Source organism: Chiloscyllium plagiosum, chromosome 7 (assembly GCF_004010195.1).
Source record: "Chiloscyllium plagiosum isolate BGI_BamShark_2017 chromosome 7, ASM401019v2, whole genome shotgun sequence".
NCBI lineage: Eukaryota > Metazoa > Chordata > Chondrichthyes > Orectolobiformes > Hemiscylliidae > Chiloscyllium > Chiloscyllium plagiosum.
In genome coordinates, this window is record NC_057716.1 from 66,521,734 (window position 1) to 66,546,143 (window position 24,410).

General features: G+C 39.4%; 1 protein-coding gene across 4 annotated transcripts in view; it reads right to left on the reverse strand.

Moving 5' to 3' along the window:
- Nucleotides 1–24,410, reverse strand: part of slc12a8 (solute carrier family 12 member 8) — a 148,290-nt gene that overhangs the window by 102,250 nt on the left and 21,630 nt on the right. For 3 of the 4 annotated variants that reach the window (XM_043693963.1, XM_043693964.1, XM_043693967.1), the window contains 4 exons: nucleotides 17,805–18,044; nucleotides 15,741–15,887; nucleotides 8,641–8,832; nucleotides 5,529–5,760 (listed from right to left, as the gene is read on the reverse strand). In XM_043693963.1, coding sequence (XP_043549898.1) covers nucleotides 5,529–5,760; nucleotides 8,641–8,832; nucleotides 15,741–15,887; nucleotides 17,805–17,930 — 697 coding nt within the window. In that variant the 5' untranslated portion in view covers nucleotides 17,931–18,044. The remainder of the gene's footprint in view (nucleotides 1–5,528; nucleotides 5,761–8,640; nucleotides 8,833–15,740; nucleotides 15,888–17,804; nucleotides 18,045–24,410) is intronic. The other variant, XM_043693966.1, reaches the window with a different exon arrangement.

Consider the following 24,410-nt stretch of genomic DNA (forward strand, 5'->3'; position numbering starts at 1 on the left):
TCCAGATGTTTCCATCCATTTCAAGGAGGCTTTCAGAGTGCCCTTGAAGGATTTTCTCTGCCCATCTGGAGTTTGCTGATCTTATCACAAAGAACCGCAGTAAGCATTCAGTCTTGACAAAGCAGGACACAAATTATTCCATAGAAATGTTAGGCGACCAAGGGTCTAATTTGAGGGAGGAATTGAAGAAAATCATTGCTAGTCAAAAAGAGTGAGAAATTAATGGGATTAAAGGCTGACAAGTCTGCTGATGACTCAAAACTAGGTGGGATTGAGAGTAGTGAGGAGGATGCAAAGATGTTTCAAGATGATTTAAACATGTTGAGTGTATGTGAGTGTATATGGATTACTTAGAGTTTAGGAGAATGGAAGGTGAGCTGATTGAGATGTCTAACATTCTAACAGGGCTAGATTGACTAGATGCAGGGAGGATGTGTCCCCTGTTGAGAAGTCTAGAAACAGGGGTCACATTCTCAGGATACAGGGTAGGCAATTTAGGACAGTGATTTCTTCACTCAGTGGGTGGTCAAGCTGTGGAATTTGCTACCACAGAAGGCTGTGAAGGCCAGATCACTAAGTATTTTCAAGGTAAAGATTGCTCTTTATGTAGACGTTACAGATATCAAGGGGTGTCAGGAGAAAGCAGGAGTATGGCGTTAAGACACAGTATCATATTGAATGGGGCAGCAGACTCAAAAGGGCCAAGTGGCCTACTCCTGCTCCTGGGTTCCATGTTGCCTATTTTAAAGCATTAAATAGACACTTATTTCAGGAGTCTTGTGTTGGACAAGCAGATAATGTGGCTAGGTCAGAGATGCTGAATGAATGTGGTCAATGCTTCATTGTTGGGATGTTGGCGTGCATTTCCTGCCAATGGAATTGCAGAATCTTGCAGAAGCAACAATTGGTATTTCTCTGGAGTCTTCTACATGTGTGTCTTCTACATAGATCGCATTTCAGTCATATAGGAGGGCGAGTATCACTACTGCTCTGTGGACCATGAGAAAGTTACCAGGTTTGAGATCCTGTTCTCAAAAGACACTTTGCCCCAGGCAACCAAAGAGATGGAACCTAGTCATTAATACTTTTCAGCCTCATCATAAATTTAATTAACAGGTGGAAGCTGGGGAAGAGATGTAGGATGCAATGTAGTGGTGCAATAGTGGCAGGCTGGTAGAGAGCCTTAGTCTTGCAAATGTCTAAAGTAAAACCCATGCTCCTGCATGCCTCAGTGATACCATTGATAATGATTTGGTCTCCAAGTGTGTGCAAACATAAGCATTGCCTGTGTACTGTACTCAATGACAGAAGGGGAGCCAATCTTGGACCTAGCCTGCAGACACTCAAGTTTGACTAAGTTCCTCCTTGCTCTGTAGATGAGCTCCACTCCAGTGGGAACCGGCTGGGGGTGAAGTCAAGCATTGCAGCAAACTCAGTCAAGATCATGTTAGTGCTGGCAGCAAAGGAGGTGACTGTTGAACGTGTACTCCTTGGGATTGGAAGGTGAGGACAAGGGGAAGCCCATCATGGTTCTGGGAGGAAGGGTGACCGGACGCACATTAATTCTGATTTCTCCTCACAAATGCTGCCAGACTTGCTGAGCTTTACTGCATCTTCTGTTTTTTTTTATGGTTCTGGAAGGATTCAGATGAGCTTTCCTTCCATGACGCCTTTCAATCATCCCAACACCCCTCCATTTCAAACAGCCTTCCTGTGAATGTCCTCTTATCTTTTTACCTTCTCCCATCCCAAATGACCCAAACAAATTTCAAGGTGAAATTGTTAATTATTTGCCTCAATTTAATATACTGTATTCACTGCTTACAACAGGGTCTCTCTATACTTGGGTTGAGAGTGTGGTGCTGGAAAAGCACAGCTGATCAGGCAGCATCCAAGGAGCAGGAGAATCGAGGTTTCGGGCATAAGCCCTTTATATCAATAATGAGGCTTGTGGGCCGTATATATCAGATCATCCTCCGCCACTTCTGCCAACTACAAAAAGACCCCACCACTGGAGATATATTTCACTTCCCACCCCTGTCAGTGCTCTGGAGAGTACATTCCCTTCGCAATTCCCTTGTCAGATCCATGACACCGACTCCCCACTCCTGGCACCTTCCCCTGCCACCACAGGAAGTGCAAAACCGTGCCCACACCTTCCCACTCACCTCCGCCCAAGACCCCAAAGGATCCTTCCACATCCAACAGAAATTTACCTGTGCTCCACAAATGTCATCTATTGTATCCATTGCACTCCATGTGGTCTCCTCTACGTTGGGGAAACTGGATGCCAACTTGCAGATCATTTCAGAGAACATCTCTGGGACACCCACATCCACCAACCCCACCGCCCCGTGGGTGAACACTTCAACTCCCCCAAGGATATGCAAGTCCTGGGCCTTCTCCATCGCCAAACCCTTACCACCTGATGCCTGGAGGAAGAACACCTCATATTCTGCCTTGGGATGCTGCCAACCACACGGGATCAATGTGGATTTCACCAGTTTCTTCACTTCCCCAGTTTCTTCACTTCCCCTCCTCCTACATTATCCCAGTCCCAAGCCTCCAGTGGCGTTCCCCCAAGCCCCACCCCCTCCCATTTATCTCTCAGCTCCTCAGCCCACAAGCCTCATTCCAGATGAAGGGCTTGTGCCCGAAATGTTGATTCTCCTACTCCTTGGATGCTGCCTGACCTGTTGTACTTTTCCAGTACCACAATCTGATTTCCAGCATCTGCTGTCCTCTCTTTCTCCTATCTTCTCTACACTGCGGAGAGCAAACACCAAATCAGTTAACCACTTTGCAGTACACCCGCCACTCATTCTGCAAATATGATCCATGAGCTTCTAGCCACTTGTTATTTTAATTTGCCGCACTTTTGGCCCTTTTGCCTTTGACCTCTTACACTGCTTCAATGAAGCTCAATTAAGTTTGAGGAACAACTAAACCCAGCCATCCAAACTAATACTGAAGGTAATTTGAGATTATATCACCGTTGGTATTGATTCTGTCATGTCCATGTACATATATATTTCCTCTAGACATATGTTTTGTGTCTTTACTTGATCCATTTCTCTCACACTTTTCATCGTAGGATAGTCACTTTAGCAATTAATCTCTCCTGCCTTTGACACTCCCTTTTTCATTCTTTCTTCTCTTCCCTTCTTTCTCTACCTAACTGCATGCTTAAAACTTGTTGTAAGTTAACTTTTACAGTTCAAATAAATGGTCATGAAAATTTAACTTTGCTCCAAAAATGCTATCTGGCCTGTTGAGTATTTCTAATATGTTCTTCTATTAATTCAGATTTCCAGCGCTCTCCATATTTTGCTTTTCTACTAGTGCAAGTCTATCTTTTTTTTAAATACGGATATTCGATCTTTTGGAATCTAAGACATGTACGTCAAAACTATTGAGCAAGGAACACTTGATTACGAGCACTGCCAGCCACACTACACAACAAGGCAAGATCCCCAAAACCATGACCCAATTCTACAGAACAGCAAGACCCCTCCATTGAATGCAAAGTACAAAAACTAGCCACCCTTCTTTTCCCAGAGCCTTTAAAATTACCAATCTGGAGGGATTCCAAATGATGCATCCTGCAACTTTCCATTAACTGTCCAAGCCAGAAATACCGAAGAAGTTGATAAGATGCAATTGGCATAAAGACCACGCCATAACATATGAACACAAGAAAAAGTGTTGGGAGAAATCAAACAGTCCATCATCCTCCCATTCCTTGCCATACAACCATGCAATTTCCAGGGAGTGCCTCCCAAAGAGAGAAAAATACCTTAAACTAAAGGCAGTGGATACCGCATCTTTAAATTTTTTTTTAGGAAACATAGATAGATTGTTGATTACCAAGGAGATGAAAGATTATCAGGGATGCTGAGTTATGGTTAAAATCAGATCTTTCTGTATGTCAGAGCACGTCTGAAGGGCCGAGTGCCTACTTTTGTTCTTGTTCACATGTTCAAGAATGTAGGAAAGGAGTCTTGGGAATTCCCCTCCAAAAGGTGAACTCAAAAGTTCCAAGAGAAAACAATGAATGTAATCAATTGGCTGCAAATGGTGTAACAATATGAGGATGCAAAGGCTGCTATGCAAATATTATTATTGAGTTTCATTTACTTAATTCCAAGCACTGATTCCAACATCTTAGGAATCTGATCTAAGATCCTAGCCACTGACCTGCAATTATACACACAACAATCCGAGAACAAGAATGTGAAAAAAGAAATATGCACACAAAGAGGAACTAAAGACCAGCTACCTGTTAAAACAAAACAGTGCTGCCACATAATGAGAATACTTGAATTGGGTTGGGCTGACAAGAACCAGTTGGGAAGAAGATAGTCAGCCTTCATTTAATACATATAAATTGAATGGCTTCCAAAAACTCCATGAGGGGTATTCACCTCTGTGATTTCAGGAAAAAATGTCAGGAATTTGGGCAATGAGATATATTGCATGGCTCACCATTCAAGCAGTCTTTCTGATCCCCATTCCCACTGGGACTGCTGCTTCCCCACATGATAAGTCTACTTTTCATTTCCTAAGAAATGGTGACAAGTTAGAGAAGCAACTGTCAATGTTCAAATGGAAGGAAGCTTCTTAGTGTGGTTGCATCTCTCTCAAGACAGAAATATGTTACAAACAAAAACAGAAACTGCTGTAGAAACACAGCAAGTTTGGCAGCATCTGTGGAGAGAAAGTAGAGTCAATGTTTTGGATCCAGTGACCTATTTTCAGAAATACTTATTTGCTGAAAATCTCATACTCAACCAACATCTTCACTGGAAGGCATTATGCCAATTGTCAACTTCTAAGTCCCATGTTGGACATAAGGTGCTTACAGTGACAATTCTTGTCCCCTCAGTAACACCGGCAGGGTTGATGTTCACAGCAAGAGTCCTGCTGACAGGTCTAACTAAGCAAAACGAGACTGGGCTGAGGCAGATATGGAGAAAGGGAGTGGAAGTACTGAGCTGACAGACTTCATCAGAAAACAAACTTTGTGTTTCCACAGGCCAACCAACAATGATTGACCATGGTACTGTCAGCAATTTAAACGATCAAGGCTCAACTCTGGTTAGCCTCTTAAACAAATATGGAAGAAAATAAATGCAACTGACAAACGAAAACAGTGACAAAAGTAGGGGCCTTTAACAGTAGAAATAAAAGCTTCTTATTGAGTGACAGAGAAATTCCATGTCAATTTATTTTGTATAGGTATGATATCCATGTCCCACAGGTATGATACCTCATAATTTTTAGTCACATTGTTTATTTTGGATGGCATAACATGCTTGCTATTTTAATAGCATATATGATACATCATGTAAATAACAAAAGGAAAATTGTATCCCCTTGCAGTACCATCAACCTTTGGAGAGAGCCATTGATTGGGACACAGGTCACACAGTGCAGGTCTATCTCTCTGAAAATGTTAGCACATACATAGTCAGGGTTTATCAAACTGTACACTGCTGCTGACAATGCTGAAAAATATATTTTCTGACCTGGGTCCAAGTGTGTGAAAGTACCAATAACAAAATCCATCGTAGAGATAGCCAGCAAAGCTAAAAGTAACAGTTGAAATCGAATGATCCATTTGACTCCTGCTAGATTTATTCCCAGTAATCCCAGCAGCACAGCAATAGAAATTCCCCGAACAGCCCAGATGTCACTGAGATCCAACAAGTCAGCAATGGATTCTGCAAAGCCAGTGATATACATAGCACCTGCAACACACTGAAAGAGATCATTATTTTATTGTTGTCATCAAAAGCACATTTTATTAACATTGTATGCAGGCTTTGTGATGTCAATAATATGTTAACGAGAATCATATGCAATTCATCCTTAACTAGGCAGTACATTCTATTACTTTAAATATATGAACATGAGTCTATGTTGTTATTAATGTGTGAACTAGAATGTCGAAAGTCAGGTGACTGGTGCAGTGAGTTCAATTTTAGGTTACTAAAGAAAGAAAGTCAAGGCCTTGGAAAAAGTGCACAAAAGACTTACACAGCATAAATTATTAGGAACTTTTAATTTGTGGAGAGGCTGGGGTTATCCATCTTAGCATAGAGAAAATTTGATAGCTGCTCAACAGCATGAATGCTTTCCATAACACTATATAAGGAGAAACGGTGGCAGATGTGTCCACAGTTGATTTGAATTGATTAGGAAAATAAAAGAGATAGCATAAGGAAATATCATTTTGCACAAGAGTTCATATGCATCATCTGAATATGCAGTGGAAGATGTTTTGATAACAACACAAAAGATATGGATAAATACTTGAAGGAAAACACTTACTGAGCTTCAGGGAAGAGCAGGTGAAGAGGATTAGGATTGAATAATGCTATAATGGAACTGAGTCCAAAGGTGTGGCGCTGCAAAAGTGCAGCAGGTCAGGCAGCATACGAGGAGCAGGAGAATCGATATTTCATGCATAAGCCCTTCATCAGGAAGGACTAGATATGAGGACTAAGACAAGAAGAATATCCTTGAAAAGTGTGAAGCTATCCACCTTGAAAGAAGGAACTAAAAATGCAGCGTATCATTAAATGGATAGAAATTGAGAAGTATTAGTGTCTAAAAGATCCTGACAATCATTATTCACATGTCACTGAAACAGAAGAAGGAAGCAAGAAATTTGGTGTGTTTATCACAGGATGAGTTTATTATAGGAGAAAAGAAGGCTTGTTTCAGTGGTACCGAGACCACATCTGGAATACTGTGCGTAATTTTGCCTTAAGGAAGAATTTTTTTCAATAAAAGGAGTGCAGCAGAGATTCAGAGAACTGATTTCTGGGTTGGCAGAAATATTTGATGAGGAGAGAATGAGAAAACAGGGCCTGTATTTGTTGGTGTTTAGAGAAATGAGAGCTAATGGGTCTGAAACTTACAAAACTGAGCAAGGGTGATGGGTGAGGGGGAGGCAGTGGCAAGTGGCTAGAACCAAGAACACAGTCTCAGAATGATGACAAAATAGTTACAATTGAGATGAAGAGGCAGCACAGTCATCTATTATGTTCAAGTTGGGGATTAAAATATTTCTAGATACTAATACTATCACAAGATATGGGGACAGCATGGGAATAGAATAGAATATAGAATACAGACATTTGTTGTCACTTGCATTTTTTACAAAAAAGTATAGTGAACAGTATTTAAATCATCATGTCCCAACACCGATATTAATAGCAGAAATCAGAGATAAGAAAGAATAATTTAAATTAAGACAAAGTCCACCTTAGTTAATTCCCTGTTCTTGAGTTTGGGAAAAGACAGTTTTGTTGCAAGAATGCACACTGGATTGCTGGAATACTGGGCGGGAACACTGCACAGAAGCCACCATGGACCAATCTAAATGCTAATCACGGGAAGGAAGACATCACAAAAGTTACCCAAAGGATTCCCAGGCGGCCCGATGCCAGGCCAAAACCACCTCAACGCTAAAGCTGCAGATGGCATTGAGGTTGAAGATCAACATATCTAGAATGGTGGTGCACACCCTAGAGGCTGAATGGTTTACTCCTGCTTCCATGTTCTGAGGGGAACTTGTGAAATTGCGCTTGCTGGGAGCAGAAAGCTAATAGTGTGTTTCCATGATGTAACCTTTCTTTGATTCTATGGATGGTACCAATGGATAATGTACGTACTTTTACTGTTTGTGTATGTATTTAGCACTGCAGCCTAGCTCTAAGTTCTCAGCTCCGGACATAAATCTCAGCTAGATGTATACTATATGTTTCTTGCTAACATTGAATTGGTAACTTAATTTACTTAATAAAGGACGAAGATGAAAATATCGAATATGTTTGTTCCTTTGATCTGTATAACATGGATATTGACAAAAATATGGGTATTATACTAAGGTATTTTTGTTCTAAACAATAGTAAGCTTGGGCAAATACTAAGATCAAACTTTGTTAGGAAAGTAGCATCACGAGTACTGACTAAAGCAGTTTTTCTGCAAATAAACTTGTGGTTTAACAGTTGTTGAAGTTTCCAAGTCTGATTTGAAACCCTATATTGGGAGAAAATTTCTGTGTGAATAATCCTCTTGCATAAAGGACTCACCAGTGGTCGACTTTATGTAGTATGACTGGGAATTCAATAGCAAACTTGTGTAAATGATTAGATATCATCTACATTTGCACACTAATGAGATTGGGCCATCAGAGAGAGATAGAGAGGCAGTTTAACTAAAAGGCTGGCTGCAGTAATCTTTGTTTCAGATACTCAATTTTCATGTTGTGGCAAATTATATTTTTCCACTTGCTATTCTGCTCTTTTTTATTTCATTTTCTTAAATTTGGACTTCACTTTGATTCCTCCATTCCAACAATTTTCTACAAACCCACAAGCTGTTGAATCCAAACCCATAAGTGATCCAGAATGCTTCAGGTATTATCTCTAAATTCCAGACTAATCACTGCCATCATTTTGGAATATTGGGAGTTGCTGAGAGGGGAAAGGTAGCAATCACCATTCCTGTAGAATTCAGTGGTCAAATGCAATGTCCATATTTTGTGCAGAAATGCTGCAAAATCTCAGAATTGAGATAAACAGAATTCTAAAGGATTGCTAAGAATCACAACCCGAAGTCTGAATTACCTGTCCAAATACATAGAGAAATCCAAAGGTTCCTCCAACTCGACCTCCCAGAACTGTAGAAAGCATGGCATACACTCCACCATTTCCGAGACTGCACCTCTCCCATACGCCAATCCCAGATAGCACTGTCACCAGAGCAACCAAGACAACCAGGGTCACCATAAACATTCCCAGTAGGACGCCAGTATTTCCCTAAAGTTTAAAAAACTATTGTAGTCAGTTATTTGACACTAATCAGAGATTTCATGATAAATTGAAGCATTCCTAAGCAACAGGTACATTTTGGCACAGAAATTACAATCGTGGTGGGAGATTCATTTTCCAGTTGTGATGAGACAAAAGAATACACATTGACATTTAGACAATTTTGAACTTTGGAAATTCTTGTTCACGAGCCTCCTGTGTCGAAACAGAGCAGACTTGGGCAGGAATCCTCGCAAGAGGGGTGATCAATGTTAAAACTATGCCTTCTTTTATAGCACTCAGTATGCTGCATTCCATGTTTAAATGTCCAGCACCAGAACTAGCATTTTTGGCAACTACTTTGAAAGGATAAGTACTGAAGGTAAGTCTGGAGGTAGGTCAGCAGGTGGACGGGAGGTAGATTGTAAGGTAAATGATGAGTGTTCAGGGTAAGTAGAATGGTTGTGTCAGTTGGGGGTAAAGGTTGTGTGGGGGGGATGGGGGCTGTAAAATTAGGAAGGAGTTGGAGTGCTAAGAAAAGGGGTGGGGGAAATTTGGATTTGGGTTATGGATACTGTGCCAGAGTGGTGTTAGATCCAGCAAGGGGAATTTGGTGGCGATGGGCTTGGGGGTTTTAGCAAGGAGGCAGTGTGGTTTGGTGAGATGGAAGGTCAGTGATGAGTTTGTGGTTCAGTTTAGTAGTTACTCAAGTGTTTAAGTTGATTTTTCATCCTTAGCTTTCCTGGATAACAATTTAAACTGAATCAGAACTTTTATAATCCCCCAACTTTAAAGGGAATTTTTCAGAAGATTCTAGACATGGGGTAATTGTCAATGAAATTTAAATATTTTTTAAACAATTCCCTCAGTGAACTGAATCAGAATATCTGCATGATCTCACACTCAACTCCAGTCTGTACTATTCTGCGTGCTATTGTACACTACTCTAATTCTGTACCATTAACTTGATTAAAATCACATGAACTCTCCAACGAAACTACTGGAAATTTAGCTACTTTAGTCATGGTAGTGCCTCTCTTTAGATGTAGATTCATTGACCTGCAGGCAAATAATTCTCCTTAAACACAACAAGGAAAATATAATCCATTAGTCAGCTTGTATTGGTACCGAAAGATAGTTAGCAAGTACGAAAGTGAAGGTGACTTACTTATACAGATCTGCCATCTATTTGAATGATGGTACAGGATTGAGGGGTTGAATGGCCCATTTCCTGTGTTTCTAACGTACATAGGCTTATGAGCACTATAGCCAGAAATAAAAGGTATTTATTCCAATTTTGACAAATGTAGAAAATGTCAATGATAATAATTGTAGGGAGAATAATATTTATAGTCCATTGTAACTTGATTCCTTACATTTTGACAACAGGTCAAGTGATGTTAAATATTGGCTGTGAAGAAACATGTCACCAAACAGCAGCCTTCCTTTTTAAAAAAAATTGCCATTCGTAACATTTTTCTATGGTGTTGCAGTCTAAATGGAATGTGAACACTAGCACTTGATTGGAAAGACAATCAGTTAAGTGCACTGTATCGAAAACATGTTGAAAAACTGGTTATTTCTAGTAAAAAGAAAGGGGGATGCTTTATTTCAACCAAGGTCAGACCAGTCTTTGTTAAGTTTTCACAAAATGCTGTACAAAACATTGTGGATCAAGTAAAATCTATAACATTAGAAACTGAATTAAGTATGAACACCAAAAATACCAAAATAATTGTTGCTAGGAGGAGTACATTGGAAGAAACTAGAATGAAAACTGAAGTGGGTGGTATCACACTGAAGCAATTAAAGTTTGTCTACTCAAGACAAATTATAACAGAAAATGGCACGTGATGCAGAATTTAAAAAGGTCAGAGATAGCCAGAAGTAAATTTGTGAAGATGGAGTACATACGAACAACAAAAGAGCCCAAGCTTGTAACAATGAAAAAGAAAACACATGCTACATGTTTTCCAATCCCCAGTTTGCCTCAGAAACCTCAATAATAAGTAAAAATCAAAGGAAGAAAAATAGAGCCCTTTGAAATAAGCATGCTAAAGTTGCATTTAGACCACTAAAAATGTTCAAACTTGACAGAGCAAAAAAAATTAAAAAGGTGACAAAGGTTAAACAGTCAATATTTCAAGCGTTTGATCAGTTTCTGGGGTCTCTTGTGAATAGCAGCAAAGACAAGGGTCAATCTTGACACACTTGGATGATAAGTGTCAAAGTGAGAATGTGTGAGAATGGTGCAAGACATGCAAGATGATTGCAAATCTGATACAAATAACTAAAAACAGCAACAACAGCAAACTCTACTTGGAACACCTCCAGCAGTTCTGGTCACTATGTTATAGAATGATATTGAGGCATGAGAGAGGATGCACCAAAAAAAGATTTACAAGGATGATATCAGAACAGTGAGTCGACATATACTAGAAAACAAACAGACTAAATATCTTGTGTAAAAGAAAAGGCTGAATGATAACTTAGTTCAGATCTTTCAAATTATGAAAGGTTATGATAGAATGTTTCCATTGGTGGGCAAGAGTAAAACGAGAGGATATCAATATGAGACAGTGTTACAACCGAGATAAGAAAGGGACAACAATGAAGATTTTAGGGGAAGGGAGCCTGCATCTCAGCAGCTCACTTTACTTTCAAAAGAAGAAAAAAAAGAGAAGGGTAAGTTTGTTCCCCTTCTGTCCTGTGCCAGTCTTCCTGTTAGTTTAAAATCTAACCCAAGGGTTAGGTCACGTGACTTCTGTCTTAGCGTTTCATAGACTCTGCATCTCCCAAAAATCAGTTACAACTGCAACATTTTAGCAACTGACAGTCATAGAGATGTACAGCATGGAAACAGACCCTTCGGTCCAACCTGTCCAACCTACCAGCACCCAGCCCATATCCCTCCAAACCTTTCCTATTCATATACCCATCCAAATGTCTATTAAATGTTGTAACTATACTAGCCTCCACCACTTCCTCTGGCAGCTCATTCCGTACCCGTTTTGCTGTGAAAAGTTTGATCAAAATTCTACTACATCTCTATCTGATATCATAAATTAACGTGTTAGATGCTAATAGCCATCAATCATCAATGGGGAATTCGGAAGAAACATCTTTAACCCAAGGGTGAGAGACTGTGAAATACTCTAGCACAGCGGATCGCAGAAACTAGGAGCAGGAGTAGGCCATTCATCCCAATGAATCTGTTGCACCATTCAAAAGATCATGGCTAATCCTCTTTCTCCCGATACAGCTCAATGCCTTTAAAATCTATACATTTATCTATTTTTTTCTTGACTATATTCTCACAGCCCCTTCAGCATTCTGTGATAGAGAATGCCACAGGTTTACTGCCACCTGACTGAAGAAAGTTTCCTTATCTCAGACCTTATATTCTAAGATTGTGTCCCCTGGTTCTAGCCTCTCTTAACCAGGGAAAAACATGCTCCCTTCAATGTAATATCCATTTAATATTTTATAAATTCCTACTTTGGAAACAGAATCAGTCTGACTCAAGATTGGGATACAGACAGACTTTAACCTCACAGCTTTAATGCACTGTCTGACTGGAGATGTCACTTTTTCTTTATAAAACCTCAAGTTATCTCGAGAATGTGACTTAAAAGAAGTTCTGGGATTTACATATTAATGAACCAAAACCCGCAAACAGCAATCTAGGTTTGTTCAATATATCATTTCAGTTGCATGACACTAATTTTTTGCTATATATTCTGTGTCTTATGATCCTCTTCCAAAGCTACCTGATGAAGGAATAGTGCTCCAAAAGCTAATGCTTCCAAATAAACCAGTTGGACTATAACATGGTGTTGTGCGATTTTTAAATTTGTCCCCCTTCAATTGGTCAGTCCAGTTCTGTTAAAATTTGATACGTTCCAACCAATTGCATTCCCCTTCATCCTTCTGAACCAGTGAATTCAGGCCCAGCCAAACCAATCTGGTCAGATGGGACAGTTCTGCTATCCCTAAAATCAGCCGAATAAACCTTTGCTGCACTCCCTCCATGGCAAATACATCATCTCTTAGGAAGGGAGGCCAAAACTGCTCACAATGTTCCGACTATGGTCTCACCAAGGCCCTGTCGTTAAGGCAAATAGAGCTGATGCATTTACAGGAATAGAGGGCCATGCTAGTACAGGAAGATGAGAAAGGTTGGTAGAAGACTTGAGTAAAGCATCATTTTTAGGAAGTGGATTGTTTCTGTAAAGTACATTCTAAGTTAGCTCTTGCCTATCTCCATCATGTTGTCTTTTCAAAGACTTTTGGATTTCTTTTGTCATCTTATAGTTTGCTTAATAACCCAGAAACCATGGAAAACCTTCAGTGTTCATGGCGTAATATCGTTCATTACTGGGATAACCTCGGGTAATCACTGGAATACAGAAAAATGAGAAATGACTTTATGGAAACATACGACATTCAGAGGGGACTGACATGGTAAATGTTGAAAGACTGTTTATCCTTGCGAAAGGGTATAGGACCAGAAGGAAAAATCTCAGAATAAAGGTTTGCATATTTTAGACAGGTGAATTTTCTTTCTGGTTGGGACAATTGCCCACTCTTAGCTGCCCTTGAGGAGGTGGGGGTGAACTGCCTTCTTGAAATCCTGCAGTCTCTATGCTGTAGGTAGACCCATGATATTGTTAGGGAGACAGTACCAAGATTTTGACCTAGTGGCACTAAAGAAATGGCAACATATTTCCAAGTCTGGATAGTGAGTGGCTTGAAAGGGAATTTGCAGGTGGCAATGTTCCAATGTATCCAATGGCTTTTGTCCACATGTAGCAAAATAGGAAGGAATCTTCATTTCCTGTCAGGTGATGAAACACCCAAGCTGACTCCTCAAAGGGAGATATTTATCTTCTTCACCTATGGCTGTTCAGAGGGCAACAATCAGCTCTTTCTGAAATAAAATGTCTGCGGTAGATGTCCCACATAGTGAGAGCTGCCGGGCAATCAGAAGTCTGCCAGTCTCACTTTTGGTGACATCACAGAGTGGCTGTGGCTGATGCCAGAAGAACAACCAAGATTGTGACTACAGGGTGTCAGATGAGGATGTTCTGCAGTTAGGGGTCAGAGACAGGGAGATGAGAAACAAGACAGAGCAGTGGCTCTCAGTTGCCACTTCACTGCTCTATAACCAGTCCCTTCGTTGTGCACAAAGTAGTAACAATAGAGGAATTCCTATTCCCAAAACAGAGGTAAGCTGCACTGGTTTTCCAATCGGTTGGACCACCTCTATTTTTCCCACCTGGGGCTGAGAACAATTGAGGCTCAGGCAGGAATATGTAATTAATTGACCACTTAAGGGCCTCAATTGTCAGTAGGTAAGTTAGGTCGAACTTGGACCTTTCTGCTCAGAATTAATTTATGTGGAGGTGGGAAGGCAACAGGGTTTTGGGGTGCCACCCCAGCTGATTGCACTGCCTTCCCAACTCCAGATGACTGCCTTGAGACCAGAAGCACAGAGCTTTGACAAATATAGATCAAATCAAACACAAATGAGATTTGTAATCCAACTCTTAGCCTACATGAGTTGCTTTTTATAAAAATAAATCAATGTTTCCCCAAAAACTAGAAACCCAGCTGGTTTAGTCTGTCAGAGATGTAATAAAATGTATCCTAATAAGCATATAATAATTCAGGACTTCATCTTTAGCATCATGTCACAGAAATTTGGGTTCATAAATCAAAATCATAGGTAACAGAACCTAGATTTACAAACAATTTTTAATATTTATTGCATTTTGAAAATGCTTATGTTCAACTGAATAATAGAAAAGATGTGACATTAGATTAATGCATAACAAAGAACTATTGTCAATCATATCAGAATTATGCATAGATACAATAACATTAGAAAATAAAGCAAACATGTATAATTCCAAGATTATTGAAGACATAGACTTTCACCCTTCATACAATAGAAGGTGAGAATCAAGCATTCGGTTATCTTGCCCTTTGGTTAAAAATCACGAGGAAAAGTAACTGGATACTGGATGTAAACATGCACCATCCAATCCATCATTATAATAATAGTGTAGGGAAAGAAGTTAATTATAGGAATATATATAAGAGTTCAAGTTACACAACATAAGACCATAAGAAATAGAATAGAATGATCTTTATTAGCAAGAGGAGTAGACCATTTAGGTATGCTCCATTATTCAAAAAGATCATGGCTGATCTGACAATCCTCATGGTGACTTTTCTGCATTTCCCCTTGACCTCTGATTCCCCTACTATTCAAGAATCTACCCTCAGCCTTAAATATACAGATGGACTCTACCCACACATCTCTCTGAGGCAAGGAGTTTCAAAAACTCTCAACCTTCTCAGAGAAGAAACTCCTCTCATCTCGGTCTTAAAGTGGTGCCCCTTTATTCTGAGAGTATACCCTCCGTTCTTGGACCCTCTCGTTTGCCAGATGCTTTAAATATTTTAAATCTCATATGGATACAACAAAAAGTACTAAATTAATTTTAGCAAGTAACTTAAGTGAATAAAATCATGTTTATGACAGCCATTTGCAACTTCATGCAAAACAAACTAAACTTTAGTAAAATAGTCTAAAACTTTGATACGAATAAAATGAGTCAGCCTCAAATTATCAAAATTCAAACAAACTACTCAACAGTTTCTTTGTCAAAAAACTTACATATAATAAGCTTCTGTCGGTAACTTTTTAATTACATTGATGTTTCTATTTCTTCTCTCATTTTTTAAAATTGTTGTTACAAACTTTTAAGTGCAACATTAGTACACGTAAGAATTTTATACAAACAGATTAAATCGCCCTCTATCTGGAAAATTAAGACCCCTTGTTTCAAAATTCAGCTTTTCCAAGTCACCATAGCTGTAACAGCTGTAGAAGCTAAGTACAGACTTACCACAAGCCATCCAGTCCGCAGGAAGAGAACCACTCCAAAGATATTAATCATACAAGTCGTAAATACTCCATCCCATGTTCCAAATAGCACTGGTTCCCAGACAAATATCTTAACTTTCCACCAGGGCTTAACATGGGACTGGGATACCTGTTTGGTGTATTAACATCATTTTACAATTAAATCCTAGTACATAATATACAGACATTCTAAAAGACAAAGGATTTGGGCAGAAATCAAGTTAAGCTTTGCAGCTATTTTCATCCCAAAAGCCTTTGTAAATCAGATCAATCAATTAACATGTTGCAATATAAATCAGATTTATGAAGGAAGCAGGATTTGCATGTCTAACTTTCTGAACTGACTTTAAGGTTTCATAGTTATCTTTCTTTAAATATGCTCATATATAATGCCCATCTTGGATAGAAAGTGGAATCAACCACGAATCAGCTCAGTAGCTGTCAACATATGGAAGGGTTTTTAGAGCAGATTTTTATGAATGACAGTTTAGAAAATAGTTTATAATATTGAGGACAAAAACATTAAATACAATTTAGTTTTGAAATCTCTTTCATGCCCTAAGAGACCACTGACCATGGACTTCCAGTGGACTGGTCCACAATTATGCTTAGTCAGGAGCTTACCATTGCTTCTTGTAGCTTTGCTGACTAGGAAACTCTCCCTGTTTTGCTGCCTGCCATCAGGCAGACTGGAAGTAGTTCCAGTCTGATGACTAACTTCTTTGGTTCGGGTGGCACAGTAGTTCAGTGAGGTGGCACAGTGGCTCAGTAGTTTGCACTGCTGCCTCACAATACCAAGGGCCAGGGTTCGATTCCACTCTCAGGCAATTGTCTGTGTGGAGTTTGTACACCCTGTGTCTGAGTTCCCTCTGGGTGGTCTGGTTTCCTCCCACAGTTCAAAAATGTGGACATGCTAAATTACCCATGGTGTCCATGGATAAGCAGGCTAGGTGGATTAATCATGGGAAATACAGGGTTACAGGGATAGGATTGGGGCTTAGGTCTTGTTGGGATCCTCTTCAAAGGATTGGTGAGGAGTTGATGAGTTGAATGGCCTGCTTCCACTCTGTAGGGATTCTATGTTTCTATATTCTGAACATATCTTCCATGGACAACAAATATACTGAAGTAAATCATGAACTTGATGCTTTTAGCACAAAAAGTAGGAATGCTACAACTGTACCACAAGACCTCCACTTTAAAATCTAATCATCTAACTTAGTCATAAACTGTAGTCACAATGACATGGTTGAACTAACATCAAACTGCATTAAACATCTGTTACCCTCAAGGCATGTACTTTAGTCTACTTTTGTTCAAAGAAAATTTTCAATAGATATATATTCACATGAATTATTATGCAGTATTTCACTTTACACAAAAAAAGCTGTACTTATGCTTGTAATCCCATACACAGTTGCAATTTTAAAGACCTAACATGCCAACATTTCCTGTACTTACAACCAGCTGATTTAGACTGTACTGCATAGTGTTCTGACTTACATATAAATCAACTTGTGAACAGACTCCAGAACTGAAACCATTTGCAACCCGGAGACTGCTCTGTAAATTATGGGAACGATCAAAGCCTTTTTAGCTTAAAGTGACGAATATCTTAAATTATAACCTGAATTTAAATGTTCTATTTTCAGCTCATTCTAAGAAAACCCACTGTTAACAATATTTTCTGAAAACAATGAGCAATGTAAATTATGACTGTGAACCATAAAAATTACTTGGATAATGTATGGAAATGTTTGGATCAGGCCCTTGCTACTACATAGTGAACTATCAAAAAGGTTAAATGATACTACCTCTTGTTTTCTGATCGATCTCGTGGCTAGTCTTTTGAGTCTTTCCCAGCAAGTGAGGATTTATGCAGAGAGTAAGTTACTAAATTTTCTAATGCCTGTATTGCTCATAGTAATTGGGCCTAAATGTGTACTGTATTTACTTTAAAAAAAATACAAATAACTCTAAGGAAAAATGTACTCAAAAAAGGTTACCCCATAGACAGTAACTACAGAAATCTGTTGGTCAAACTTACCTGTGCAGCTTCATGGAAAAGTTCCTGCGCACATCCAGTACTTTTAGGTTCACAGGAACCATTTAGTAGTAATACTGCTTTATTTGTTTCACCTGAATTCCGTTTCAGATTCCAGCCTTCTTCCATTCTGTGGAAATACCGCAGAACCCAGCCAAATAGTAGAGGGTTATATGTGTCAACGCCTAGATTTGATCAAAGTGTCTTTTGTTTTATTGAAAAGAGGCCACTTCATTCTTTACTCTAAATTTAAAAAGAAACAAATCTTTAGAAATTTAATCCATTGTTGTATTTTCTTCAATTAAGAACTTGTTTCCAAAAGTTTCTTACTGCCGCTAATATATTTTGTAAGCTGGGGTTCCACTTGACACATGTTAACCTGCTCACACATTGCAGAAAACCTACAAACTGTGATTTACATAGAGAATATGCTTCTCACAGACGATGAGATTGTCACCTTCCTGATAAAGGGCTTATGCCTGAAATGTCAATTCTCCTGCTCCTCAGATGTGGCCTGACCTGCTGTGCTTTTCCAGCACCACACTCTCGACTCTGATCTCCAGCATCTGCAGTCCTGACTTTCTCCTTGTCACCGAACAGGCAAACATCTAAATCCTGCACAAATGATTGGCTAATTAATCTATTTTAGTGCTTTTAATTAAGGAATTAAGAATACAATGAATTTTTTAAAAGGCCCTCTTGTAGGTCAGCAGTAGTTTCCCTACCCCTGAAGCAAGAGTCCCGGGTTCAATTCCCAACTGCTCCAGAGAGTGTAATGACATCTCTGAACAGGTTGATTAAGAATATGGGTATGAGAAAAACAGAGGGCTCTTGTGGTGTGGTGGTAATGTTAGGAGATCCCAGTTCAAGCTCCCCCTGCTCAACAAGTCTGTGATAACATCTCTGAACAGCTTGATTAGAAAATATATAACCATGAGAGAATCTGTTTTTTTTTCCTGAAAAGTACACAAGATTTCATTCAACTAAATAAGTCTTAACAACTCATCCAAAAGGCAGTGAGTCTAATAATTATGTACTGTAATGGCAGTTTACATTTTGCATCATGGAATGAGGCATGAACCCATAATGTTCTTATCCCAGTGTGACAATGCAACCAACTGAATCAGATTGAAACGATAAATATTGCATTCAAAGCATTAACCATTAAATGCCATTGAGTATAACCAATTTGAAAACATTTTTCTTACTTTAAATTAATTATCTGCACAGTTTATGATGTACTGTTCTCACCCACCAGACAAAATTTTATCCCTCTACAGAGCTTATGATCTGATTAAACTGTTGCAAGCATTTCAAGAAGCTACTAAAATTCTAAAGCATAATCGAAAAGCTGGGGGACAAATTCTGCTCATCACACAGAAATATCTTTGAGATGTATAAGCTATAATGAGTTTATTACTTGTAAACTAATTTATAATTACCTATTGATTAACATATATTAAAGATTGCAGGGCAGATAATTTGCGGTGACTCAGAATGTGGGAACTTCTGGATGCTTTGTTCTGAGGTAAACACATCTGCAGTAAGTGCTTGTGATTGCAGGAATTTTGGTTCAGAATTTTTGAGCTGGAGACCAAGCTACAGACAATGCGGTACATCAGGGAGGGGGAAAATGACCACCTACTATTGTAGGTGGTGGTTACCCTCTTTGGATTCTGTTTTGGGTAGTGCTCAGGGACAGGACAGTATGATTACAAGTGAAGTAGGTAAGGAGACCCAGAGGGCAGGGCACAACTACCCCAGCTTTTGCAATTGTCTCACAGGTTCGAGGTATTCTCTGTTTGTTTTGGATGACAGTAAGGGCTGCAGAGGCAATAAAGGTAACAGGCCATGAGACTGTAATCCCAGAAGCCACAGGAAAGGGGCGCAGAAAGAAGGAATCAGATTAGATTACTTACAGTGTGGAAACAGGCCATTCGGCCCAACAAGTCCACACCGACCCTCCGAAGAGCAACCCACCCAGACCCATTCCCCTACATTTACCTCTTCACCTAACACTACGGGCAATTTAGCATGACCAATTCACCTGACCTGCACATTTTTGGACTGTGGGAGGAAACCGGAGCACCCGGAGGAAACCCACGCAGACAAGGGGAGAATGTGCAAACTCCACACAGACAATTGCCTGAGGCGGGAATTGAGCCCAGGTCTCTAGTGCTGTGAGGCAGCAGTGCTAACCACTGTGCCACCGTGCCGCCCTTGAATCTAGTGATAGTAGGGGCAAAGGATTATGGTGAAGGAGATTGACACTGTTCTCTGCAGCACAGAGCAAGAACCGAGACAGTTGCATTGTCTGTCCAGTGCAAGAGATCATGGTATCTGCTCTGGGCTGCAGAGGAACTTCCAATAGAGAGGAGGGAATCTAATAGCTGTGGCCCACATTGGTACCAATGACTTAGACAGAAATAGGATAGAGGTTCTGATGAGTGAATACAAGATGTTAGGTTGAAAATTAAAAATCAAAGGAATAATTTTGGATTATTTTGGAGATGTTAGCAAATTGTCATAAAATGAATAAAGATGGTATGGGGGAAGTGGGTTCCAGTTTGTGGGGCACTCGCAACAATCCTGGTGAAAGTGGAATCTGTACTAGTAGGACTGGAGTTCTCATTAAATACATACTTAAAGCAGAAAAAGCTTCAAACTAAACATGGTGGATGAGGGAGTAAGCTTGGATAAAAGTAACAAATCAAGGATTACAGTTGATTCTGTAGAGTAAAATACTATTGTAGAAAACGTAGATTAGAGAATGGCAAGAAGGGACAAACAGAACAAAAAACAGAGAATAAAGCAGCAATAAACCACAACTAGATACAGATATGCCCCACTTTTTGAATGTTCGCTTTACACTAATTCGCTTTTACAAAAAACCTACACACCTGTTCTCGCAAATAGAAAGAGGACTTTCCCTTTTATGAAAAAGCATACGCAGCGAGAGTGGCACTGCCAAGCGCCTTTCCTCAAAGTGTTAACAGAGGACCCTCTTCCCCTCTCTCCTACACCCCAGTCTCCTATATCTTCCACCACCCCAACCTCCAACAACTCAGCCTAACATACCATCATCACCACCAGCTTAGGCTTCCAGTGTGGTCACTGTCTTCCCAATTCTGGTGAGAGAAACTACACCGTACATACAACATTTTAACTTAATATAGGCTGTGTATTTATCACATCATTCCTGCTTTTACCATATGTTAATGTTAGTTTAGGTTTGTGTGTTATTTGGTGTGATTTGGTTGGTTATTTTTTGGGACTAGAAACGCCCAAACATTTTTTCCATATAAATTAGTGGTAATTGCTTCTTCACTTTACGCCATTTCGAATTACAAAAGATTTTATAGGAATGCTCTACTTTCAGATAGTGGGGGACACCTGTACTGGAAAGGTAAAAAGTAAAGGCTCTGCATCTGAACACAGGTAGCACTCATAACAAAGTTAATGCATTCATTGTATGCATTGAAGTAAAGAAATATGATCTGATAGCCATTTGTAAAGATCATTGTTTTGGACAGTGGACTAAAAATGAAGAGACACTTCTTTAAGCTAAGTAAACTGTGTAACAAGATGTTTACAATCCCTAAAAACATATAATTGGAGCATATTCCACACATTCAATGTTGCCTTTTTCAAGCAGTGAGGGAGAATGCTTGACAAATTGGCATCGTCTGTGTATGATCACACCACCGACACTCTGTAGTAGCAGTGTCTACTATCTACAAGACATACTGCAAAACCTTGCCAATGATCCTTAGGCAGCACCTTCCAAACCTAGGACCGCTATTATCTAGAAGGACAAGGGCAACAGATACATCAGAACACCATCACCTGCAAGTTCCCCTCCAAGACACTCACTACCCTGAGTTAGGAATACATCATCGTTCCTTCAATGTCATTGGGTCAAAATGCGTTAACTCCCTTCCTGCCTAGCATTGTGAATCTACTTACAACACATGGACTACAGTGGTTCAAGAAGGCAGCTCACACAAACTTCTCAAGAGTAACTAGGGACGGGAAGTAAAATGTCGGTCCAGGCAGTGATAGCTGTGTCCCATGAGTAAATAAAAAAAAGAGCAGACCCAGTCATGTTCATAACACGTGGATTGCTTTTGCCTTCTTTAAAAAAAACTTCCATTCTGTATTCAATGGATTTGTCCATGAGCAATGTTGCCTTGTGAAATTTGCATATATAATGGCGATATTATTGCAACACAGGGATAGCAAACTAAACCAAATCAGCCTCATTATCACTGGATTTGCAACACTCATAGGCACATAGGATTACATAACTTGCTTGAATTCTGATGGCACTGGTGTGTGCAAACAGTTTTCACAAACCACTTGGGACTTTTAATATTTTCTTACAATTGGCATTCTTTTCTCAAAACTTTTAACAAGTTGATGACTGATGAATAATTCATTAGTTTGGATAGAGGATTGACTAAGCAACAGGGAGCAGACAGTCAGGATAAATACGTCTTTTTCGGGTTGGGAAGATGTAATTGTGGGTCCCAGAGAGGTCAGCCCTTGAATCCAATGTTTACACTCCATTTTACAGACTTGGATCCAGGGATAGAGAATCCTTAGCCAAATTTGCAGATGACAGCAAGAGAGGTTGAAAAGTAAGTTGCAACAAAGAAATGAGAAATATACAAATGGTTATGAATGGAGTAGGTGAACGGGCTGAATTTTGTTAGATAAAGTTAAATGTGGATAAGTGTGAGGTTATCAATTTTGGGTTGAGGATTAGAAAGGCAATTTTTATCCTAACTGGAGAGAAACTTCAGGGTGCTTCCGCACGGAGAGATCTGGGAGTTCTTGTGCATGAATCAGAAAAGTACAGCAGATAATAAGATAATAAGGAAAGCAAATTAAATATATAATATCCAATTCAAAGGAGGTAAACTAGATTGATTCCGGTGATGAGGGATTTGTATTACGAAGATAGACTGTTCTGTTTAGGCCTACACTCTCTGGAATTGAGAAGAATGAGAGGAAACCAATTGAGATATACAAGATGTTAAGGGAGGGGACAAAATAGGATGTTTCCTCATTGGGATAACCTGGAACAAGATGTCATAGTTTTAGGATAAGGGGTAGCAGATTTGATCCGCTGTTGGATCAAAATTACGGAACTTCCTTCACCTTGGGTGTACTAATACCCCAGAGATTGTTGTAGTTCATGAAGGCAGCTTTTGAAAGAGCCTTGCTAAGTTCCTGCATTGTATCTCATTGACAAAACATACTATTGCCATTGTGCGCAGTTGTGGAAGAAGTGAATATTGAAGATGGTGGATGGCTTTGGAGAGTTGAAAAATGTAGTATCCACTGCCTATAGTCCATTTCTTCATATCACAGAATGAATTGAATTGGCTAAAGACTAGCGCCTGTATTGTTGAGACCTGAGGAGGAAGTAGGGATATCATTTCTGGCTTAAGATGGTTGCAAGTGCTACAGCCTTGTCATTGTATTAATGTGAGAAAAGCTTGAGCATCTGCATTTAATTCCAGTAAGGAAATGGATTTGGAATACACATTGGATTATTAAATTCCCTTGTAAAAATCATTTCTAAACTGCCCCCGGCATTGGCCCTGACAGTCAGATGCATACATATTTCGTTTTTTAAAGATGTAAAATGGTGGCAGTAAGCAGAAAGATTGCAGGAACTTGTTTCACAAGGCCACCTAGTGGCTATACCTTGTGTTACATTGCAATTATTGAAGCAAAATTGGGAATTGGTGACAGAAAAGTTAAAGATGGAAATGATGACGGAAAAGTATGACAAAAATTTGTGCACAGCCTATTATGCAAAATAGATGAGGCCAGATTTTGTTGTCTCCAGATAGTCAGAGACTGGACATGCCTTGACAAATGTGCTATGAGACACCCTGAAAGTCACAATGCACTGACAGCACAATTTACAATTAGCAGTTACCTAGTGTCTGGAACCTTCTGAAAATGTCACCAACATATGAAGGCTCAAATTTACTTTCCTTAATACTTACACAGGAAAGATTAAACAGATTTAAACCTGTTTGTACTCCTGGCTAACTCCGTCAATCATGAACTCTCTCACCAAACACCCAAATCACCCAGAGCCCACCACCACCTCTCATATGCGACCCTGGCACATACTATTCATCACCCAATATTTGGCCCAACTGCACCATATCCATAGCACCAACAAAAATATTTGGACTCATGTAAAATTAATTGTCCCAATTTATTTGAAGGTTCACTATTCGAAACTGCCCACTGTATCTACCAAATTGAAGCTGCGAGATTTTTGAAGGAAACCAATAAAATTATAACATAAACTTCTGAAATCTATATCTATATGTCTATATGTTGTAGCTGTATGCTCATGGTAGGTATTATCAGATTGCAAATGCTGATTAATGTTTTTTGTTAAAAGAAAGAAATAGGGTGTAAGAATGTAATGCAGTGCTACACTTTTTTCATTGTTATTAGCACAAGTGTATGCTACTACATTACAAATCAATCACCCCTAAGAAATCTAACTCTGCAAAAAAAAAGGACATCCTCCTAGACAAACACTAATTCTAAATGTTTTAATGTGAGATAATTAAA